This window comes from Herpailurus yagouaroundi, unplaced genomic scaffold, assembly GCF_014898765.1.
Source record: "Herpailurus yagouaroundi ecotype Mexico unplaced genomic scaffold, PumYag 191, whole genome shotgun sequence".
In the NCBI taxonomy this organism is placed as follows: domain Eukaryota; kingdom Metazoa; phylum Chordata; class Mammalia; order Carnivora; family Felidae; genus Herpailurus; species Herpailurus yagouaroundi.
Genome location: NW_024412422.1, coordinates 13,715,557 through 13,724,587, shown reverse-complemented (window position 1 = coordinate 13,724,587; position 9,031 = coordinate 13,715,557). Strand labels below are relative to the sequence as shown.

Below are 9,031 nucleotides of genomic sequence, written 5' to 3'. Positions count from 1 at the left end.
TGTACAGGGGCACCTGGCTGACTAAGTTGACAAGAGCATGCAACTCTTGATCTTGGGGTTGTGAGTTTGGGCCCCACATTGGGTGCAGAGATTACTTAAAAATAAAATCTTAAGGGACACCTGGTTGGCTCAATTAGTTAAGTGTCTAACTCTTGATTTTGGCTCAGGTCATGATCCCAGGGTTGTGGGATTGAGCCCCGCATTGGGTTCCACTGAGCATAGAGCCTGCTCAAGATTCTCTCCCTCTTCCCCATTCACGTGCTCTAAAGAAATAAAATCTTTAAAAAAAAAAAGGTTATGTACATAAAGGAGAAAAAAATGAAGCTCACCTTGAGATTAGTAAATAAATTCATTGTGGTGAGAGGAGTATGGTGACTAGTTGCACATCAAAAATCTCAATATTTACTCCCATAGGTTTTCTTTAAAACAGAAAAGACCTTTGAGGATAGAATTTCAAAAAATGACGTTTTATGAAAGCTCCAAGAATTATACTGCATCTGATTTTATACTCAGTCTAATTCTAACTGATGAACTAAACAGACTCATTCCAGTCTCCCTACCAGATATCCTAAGTAATTTAGAAGAAACAGGATCTAAAAACTAGAATTCATCTTTAAAACAGTAATTTATCAACTTTTTAACTATCAGTGAGAAAGCTACCATGTATTTTATCTTAAGCAACAGCTGATTTACTGAGGCTTCTATGAGATAACTAAAACAATGTAAACATCACTTATTGCCAGCATCTATGCTTTTTTTAATGAATAAAATACTATATATCAAAGCTGGGTTTGCATTTACACTGCCAGCTTAATTGTGGTAAGTCTTTTACAATTATAACATAAGGCTGTTTAAAGGTTAGTATTCTTTTTTCTAAAAATACTAGACAGTGAAAACATTTACATAATACATAAAGAGAATGAATCAAAGTCAATCCTTGAATTCAGTATATTTTAACCAGAGAGTAAACTAATGCTGCATTTTAAATTTCTGGTTGAAGGAAAAGATTCACACATGTTATACACAAGGACAATTTTAATCCTCCATTATCCTGCAGTAACATCCACTGCTGGCTTTATATGGATTAAAACTGCATTTGCCAAGAACTGTGAACATTGAGAATCTTTACATGAAGTCACATGGTTGATACAGGCACATAGACGTCTTCCAGCACCAACAGCATACACAACACATACCAAATGGTCTTGATGGATAAATTTGCTTCATCAGATACTCATATTTAGTAAAATTCACAGTTAATGCAGAATTTCATTTTCTTAATTTGCATCTTTATTACACATTTTTCTGAGATTTTAATTATTTAAAAAAACCCACTCATTCATTCAAAGTTGTAATTTGCAGGACAATAAACAATGGGTTCTAAATTTCTTAAAGGTGTCCATAGCAATTTAAAATACCAGGAGTCTTCTTTTCAATTTGTAGCACCTGACTTAAGACCTTTATAAAAACAAAGTTTAAATTCATTTAGTGCATTCATTAAAATTCGTTGTCACTGTTTCTCTTGAGAAAGACTCATTTCAATTGTTATTTCCCAGACTACCTATATAGAGAGAGAGAGCATGGGTGTATATTCTTTTTAATTGGGTAGAATTTTATTCTCAGAATTTATAGCTAGAACAAGAACTTGCAGCATCTCTGAATGGTCTTTCACTCCAAACAATGGTGATCATGTATAAAATGGATTTGGGATCTGACCCCCTACTTAACATCACCAAACATGTTTCCGAAGTATTCTTGGAAAATATTTAAAAATATATGAAAATTCTATCATATGGTGCACCTTCATTCTCTAACCATTTCCCAATTGTTCATTTATATCAGTTGCAATTTTTCTATGAGTAACATTGCGATGAACACCCTCACCCACAGTTCTAAGCAAGAATGATTCTATCTTTAGGATAATGTCAACTAAGTGGCTTACTGGATCAGACTGCAGATGGTTTTAAGGCTTTAGTATACTTTACCAAATAATCTCCAGAACTGAACAACTCCTACCAACATTAAGTTAATGTGACCACAGAGTGGACTTGGTTGGTAACAATGAAGCAAATTCAACCACAAATCTATTTGATGCCCAAGCATCTCAAAACTATCACACCAAAGAAGCAAGGAGACAATCATTAATGGTGATGAAGCCAAAATTCAAATTCTTTAAAACATTACGCGGCTTTAAATCATGATTTAATTAAATCACGACTATTTTTAAGAAAATTAACTCATTAAATCATGATTATTTTAAGATAAGAAACAGAAAAGCTTTGCACAAAAAATCTAGTTTTTCCAAAACTAAAAGTTAAAAAGAGAAAGAGAAAAGTCAGTACCAAATGACCAAAAATTTTTATTTGACTAAATTCTATTTCATGCATAAGCATGACAGTCTCCCCTGTTTATTAGACTTTGGCAATAAAAAAAACAAGCAGCCTTATACAGAACAGTGAAAATGCCAAGGGTGAGGGTAGTCTACAGTTTTACTGTAGGATAAATATATATATTTTTAAAAGGCCTCTCTCCCTTTGGCCATATCAACTCTCAGTTCAAATCATTAAATAGAGACAAATTTTCAAAATCACTTCTTTACTTCTCCAAGATCTTCGATGCTATCATCATCCACCTATAAAACACAAATAATTACATCTCGTGAATTGTGGTATCAAATAACACGGAAGAATCTTGCTTTAAAAACTTATTTCCACAGATGCACACATTCTACCTACTCACCTCTGGCCATTTTTCCTGAATGACATCAATTATGTCATCTGTAAAGTCTCCCTGAATGATGATTTCATCCTCTCCTGTCACTGAGGCACCACAGGAGAATTTTTGAGCAAAAAATCTTTGTGCTTCTTTTAGATCAATTTCTGTTATTTATAAAAAAAGAAATAGCAAGACTATAATTGGAATCGTATCAAAGACATTTTTCCATTTTCAAATTTAATCTTCATCTTAAATTCATAAAACAGATCACCTTGATGGGTTTTGTATTCCTTTCAGAATTACAAACTGCCATAGGCAGTGGTCCTAACAACTCAACTCATTATTTTCAAGGTCAAATAAAGCTTCAGTACATAAAAACAGCATTTTTCGTAACTCATATAGTAAGACCCAAATAAATCCAGGAACACATTGATTCCAAGCATTATACGTACATTTCCAAGTACAACAAAGTTCCTTTGTTTATCCCTTTTTACAAGACAAAAATTTACAGCAGGGAAACAAACCTACTATCTCATGATTGTTTTTTAACCTGCGCTGTCCCAAGAAGGGACTCTGGTTTACAATTTTGCTGTTCATTCAAGGCCTCCACGAGAAGCTCTGAAGCAGGACACTGGGCCAATATCCACCTTCCCTCACCCTCTACTGTCATTCCCAGAGGGCACGAGCCATTTTGCTACTCTTTGCCATCCAAGCCTGCAGGGACGGAGGCGCAATACTGATAGGCTTCAAAAGATATCCTACCTAGCCCTTCTCACTCCACATAAAATGTGCCCAAGCAGGAATTCTGGGAAGGAAAAAGTTAAACTAGTCCCCTCTGCAAAAGATTTTTAAATTTCTTCAAAATTTGATTTTGGAGCTATAGTTAGAAATGCAAAATCTCATTTTGTATCTTCTTAGCAAAAAATAGATCTGTGAAATTTTCATGATGTCGGATGGTAACAGAGAAAGAGACAGAAAGAGCAAGATAAAGACAGGGAGAGGGAGGGAAGGAGGCAGAGAGCAAGAGAGAAGATAGTTCACACATCTTAAACATACTTAACTCACCAAAAGTTGCAAGGCCACATACTCTTGTTACATATTTCTTCTTTGCTCTGGGAATTTTGGCTATCGTAACCTTTTGTGGTACAGTCTTCTTTTTTTGCTTTATTTGACCCCTTCCACCTTTATTTATTAAAAAAAGAGCTCAGCATTAATTGTTTCGTGTTTAACATACAGAATACTGTCTCTAAGTTTGTTAATTTTCAAGATACCAAATATTAATTTCTAAAGTTTCTTCTTCTAATACAAAACTAATAAATACATGCATGAGTATTCATCCAATAAATACTAACTAATTAATATGTGCCAGCCAAGCACTGTATTAAGGGCTGAGAACACAAAGATGAACAGAAGAAAACACAGTCCCTGCCCTCCAGGGACTCTCAGTCTAGTGAAGGGAGACAAAAAAAGCTTAATAAGTACTGCAACCTGATATATACTATAATAGGATCCATGAATACTGCACTACCATAGCTTTGCAGAGGAATGGCTTACTATGCTTCCAGAGGACAGAAATGGTTTCTGAGAAGAAATGGCATTTAAATTCTTATAGAATAAGAACTGTCCAGATGAAAGCAGAAGGGCTGGAGAGACACAGTAAAAAAGGAACCCCAGAAGAAAGGAGCAAGTACAAAGATAAGAGAAGGCATTATATTTGAGAACTACGATTGTCCTGATGAAGGATGCTTACGAACGTGTTGCAGATAAAGCCAGAAAAGCAAAAGATAACCTACCGGTCATTAAAGGACTAGTGCAAGAAGCTGTTACTAGACTTTATATCGAAGCAGAAGAAAAGCCACTGAACAACTATAGAGGAGTCAAATTACCAGATTTAGGTTTTATGAGATCAATCTACAGTGTGGAGCGTGAGCGTTTGAAGAGTAAGGCTGACAGGGAGGCCACTAGAGGCTCCTACATTAGTTCAGATGAAAATTAATCAAAATCTAACAAAGTAGTGATAACAGCAATGGTGACTAGGCACAGGATAAAGAGACTAAGGAGAAGAAACACAACAGAATTTAGAAATGACTAAAAGGAGTAAAGAGGACCCAAGAGGAGTCTCAGGTTTCTGGCTCAGATGACTGGATAAAGTATGCTGTCATTAACCAAAACACATAGATTTGGGACTTAGTAAGGTTTTTTGGCATACTGCTTTTGAGATGCCTGTGGGACCATGCACATTGCCAGTCTAGAGACAGAGGCCAGGAATTTCAAGCGTACTAGAGATACAGGAATTTCAAGTGTGGAGTGGTGTCAGCAGTGAGGGATGTGAAAGAATCACTCAGGGAGAAAACTGCAGAATGAGAAGGTATGAGGACAGGATCCTGGGAAATACAGCTCTTTAGGGACAGATAAGAAGTCTGTATAGAAGACCAAAGAGGAGTGACAGGGAGAATGAAGAAAGAAGTCTATCACAAAAACAAAGGCAGTACATACAGCATTTCAAGAAGTGTGTGCTCGAACACTCTTTTTGGTTAGCAATTACTGAGCCACTGATGACCCCTATTAGAGGAATTTCAGCAGCGTGACAGTCAGCTTAGGATGGAATGAGGCATGAACAATGAGGGACAGAAGAGCAAGGATGTGAGTCCAGTCTTACTAAAGAAGTCTGGCTAAGAAGGGCAGGGCAAGGAATAAGGTAACAACATGGACTTTTGAGGGAATTTTTCTTGAAAGATGCAAAGTCCTTATTAATAAGCTAATTTTAGTCACAGGGGAGAATAATTAAGGAAGAAGAAACAGGCAGGGACAAGATCCAGAGTACAGGAATTCATTTTACAAGGAGGAGAAATAAGTATATGCAACAGTTGTTTTAAAAAAAATTCAGGGGCGCCTAGGTGGTTCAGTCAGTTAAGCGTCAGACTTCGGCTCAGGTCATGATCTCACAGTTTGTGAGTTCAAGCCCTGTGTAGGGCTCTGTGCTGACAGTTAGGAGCCTGGACCCTGTTTCAGATTCTGTGTCTCCCTCTCTGCCCCTCCCCCACTCACACACTGTCTCTCTTTCTCAAGATAAATAAACATTAAAAAAAATTTTTTTTAATTCAACTGAGCTGACATGAGAGAATAAAATCTTTTATAAACATCCTCACTCCAACTAAATAGAATACAAAGGTAACAAAGTTTTCAAGTCATAAACAAGGTGGTTGATTGCTTTTTACATATGTACGCAGCAAATAAAGCATGTTTTCGTAGGTCCAATTTACTGATAAAGCCCAAATCATATGACATCCAGTAATCTTGAGAATATGATTCTGTCTCATTCTGTAGGGTATACATATGGAACTAAAATAGCAGGTAGGTATTGCTGCCTTTGGGACTGTCTTCATTTCATATTTCCTCTAGTAGAGGAAAGGTATGTTTATATAAATCACGCCACAGATTTAGGCCTTACCTCTCTTCTGCTTTTTCTTCTCTTCTTCTTCCCCTGCTGTGCCTTGACCCTCACTAATTCCAGATTCTTGTTTGGGCGAATTTTCTAGATTTAACAATTAAATCCAAAAGGATTAACAATGACTTTAAAATAACCTTAAAACATCAATTCTGAGCAACTTCTTATACAATTAAGGCATCTTGCCAACAACCGAGCATGTCATTTATAAAGCAAATGATTATACTGCTAACTTCTTATCGAGTCTAATTCTGGTCATTATGGTAAAGTGTATGGTGATAGAAGACAAAATAAAGTCTTGGACGTGAGAGGATTAGGATCCTTTTAGCCACATGAAAGCAGCATAAAACACTCAGACCCTGCAGGAGTGTTTAGCATCTAAACATACTATCTAGGTAACAGGAAGTCTGATCCTGAGTAAGACGACTCCCTCCTCAAGTCATATCATGACCTACACAGCTCATGTCCAGGGCTGACCATGACCATGCAGACTGACTGTAACAACCAACTTTAGGGTTCTTCTCCAACCACGGACAATGACTATGTAGCTACTATCCAAAAGGGCCTTAGGGATTGTGCGTCTTGGAAACAATCGGAAAATCAAAACAGCAAACAATGGAATAACGTCAGTACATCTGATAGGCCTATTCCCAGCCCAGGCTTTCCCTTCTTCCTGCCACTGCCTTCATTTCCAGCAATCTTGTAACAGAAGCCAACATTTGAACAAAATGAAGAAATCTGTTCCTCTGCAGGCTTCCTTTCCTCTGGCAACAGCAACTCCCATTTTTCTAGTTGCCAAAACCCTGGATGCCTCCTTTTCTCACATCCCACATGTAACACATCAAAAAACCCTGTCAGCTCTACCTCCAAAACATATTGAGAATCTGACCACTTTTCACCACCTCCACCACTACCATTCTGGTCAGGTCATCATGGTCTCCCGACCTGATCATTGCCACGGCCTCTTACCTGCCTGTGCCCTCTTCAGTCTATTCTTTAGCACAGCAGCCTAAGAGATGACGCTGAACAAAAGTTAGACCTTACTGCTCTTCCGTTCAGATCTCTCCAATAGCTCATCTGATTCTGAATGAAAGCCAAGACTTGGCGTCGAAGGTGTGGTCCTCCATTACTTCTCTGACTTCATCTCTGACCCTCCTTCCCCTCCTTCCATAAGCTCCAGACAAGACACAAGCTCCTTGATGTTTCCTGAATATGACAGGTAAGCTCTTGCCTTAGGGACTTTGCACTTGCACTGCACCTGGAATGTTCTCCCGGATATCCAAATGACTCACTCCCTCCCTTCCTTTAGGTCTTTGTTCAAATGCCGTCTTTTCAGCAAAATCTTCTCTGCCCCCACCTAAAATTTCAGATTCCCTTCCCAACAATTCTTATCTCCCCATTCCCTACTTATCACTATTTAACATACTTATTTTGTCTTGTTTTACCCTTCTAGAATATCATTTCCAAAGAGTAGAGCTTTTGTTTACTGCTTTATCCTCAGCATCTAGACAATGTGTAGTATATAGTATGCTCACAAGAAATAATTTGTTAAATGAAGGAGTGAAAATACATATGCCCCTAAACTATTACTCTTGTTATAAGAAAGTTGTTCTAAACTATCTGTGAGAGATAAGACACATGAAACAGTGTGTGATTCTATATAAGAAATTTTAACCCAAGAATGTAAAGTGGTTTTAAAGCCAATAGCTATAAATACAATTTTGTAATCTCCTACTAAAGGAGCTCGTTCATATCTTTATAATAATGCCTTATGTGCATTTGTTTCAGGTACAGAAGTTTTGATGAAAGAAAAAAATGCTCATACCTACAGTAAGTTTTGCAAACTCATTTGGAAAATTCTTCTCTAACCACTGTCGACATTTAGCGACATCAGGCATATATTCACAGTACTGAGGGAGGCAGGGAGGGGAGGAGAACAAACTGAGTCACAACAGAACATTTTCAGTCAACCAGTACATTTTAATTAAAAGTCATTTCCTAAAGTTGCTATATTAAGAAGGATGAAACTAACTACTCCCACCTGACATCTTATCCACAGGAATTCGGTGTTCCACCAGGAAATGCCCCATAAGAAATTAGAATTTAAAAAGGATTAGGCACCTCCTCACTGCGGTACTTTATTTTCTCTCCATCAAACAGAAGGGCCATTAGAAAAAGGAGCAAACAGACAAAAACAAGCATGCTTATTTTTGCTTTGGGCACACAGGTGTCTCACTATTTCTGTGACTTGCCCACAGAGCCTGACTCAGAAACTTACTAACAGAAAATCTTATACATAATTTAATTTATGCTCTCCTCCGCTTAGACATCAGATTCTGGCTTTAAGGCTACCCTTGCTTTATTAGCTAATGATTCATGAGTTCCATAGAAAAGTCCAAACTGTCTAGTCAAGTGCAAGGGATGTACACATATGATTCAAAGTCTAAAGAAAACAATTTGTAAGACCATAAAATCATTCAGTTCTCTACAAAAAGCTGAAACTCTACAATTAAATGATAGAAAATGAAAAATTAAAAAAAGCTCTCAGGCTAGCTCTAAAGTCAATAACCTCAAATGCAGAAGTTAAAGAAACAAAAGAATTTTAAAAGAACTTACCTCTGTTGGTAATGAGCAGACTGGGGAAATGCAGAGAAAAGAAAGATTAGAAAATTTAAATATATATAAACACACAGGGCGCATCGTAACTTTTATTTTAAATTTGACAAAATGCTTCATTTCTACTTTTTCCTATAATTCTGAACCACTTTTCGAATACCACCCATGCTTTTTTTTTTTTTTTTTTTAGGGAAAAAGGACCATAATTAAAAAAAATTTTTTTTTTATTTTTTTTTTTTTTTTTTTTTATTT

The 9,031-nt window shown here is 36.8% G+C and overlaps 1 protein-coding gene across 3 annotated transcripts in view; it reads right to left on the bottom strand.

Moving 5' to 3' along the window:
• Nucleotides 1-1,020: 1,020 nt before the first annotated feature.
• The window catches only part of DENR (density regulated re-initiation and release factor), a 14,074-nt gene continuing 6,063 nt past the window's right edge, over nt 1,021-9,031 (bottom strand). For all 3 annotated transcript variants that reach the window (XM_040443975.1, XM_040443974.1, XM_040443976.1), the window contains 6 exons: nt 8,780-8,799; nt 7,989-8,073; nt 6,167-6,250; nt 3,781-3,897; nt 2,740-2,879; nt 1,021-2,632 (listed from right to left, as the gene is read on the bottom strand). In XM_040443975.1, coding sequence (XP_040299909.1) covers nt 2,588-2,632; nt 2,740-2,879; nt 3,781-3,897; nt 6,167-6,250; nt 7,989-8,073; nt 8,780-8,799 — 491 coding nt within the window. In that variant the 3' untranslated portion in view covers nt 1,021-2,587. The remainder of the gene's footprint in view (nt 2,633-2,739; nt 2,880-3,780; nt 3,898-6,166; nt 6,251-7,988; nt 8,074-8,779; nt 8,800-9,031) is intronic.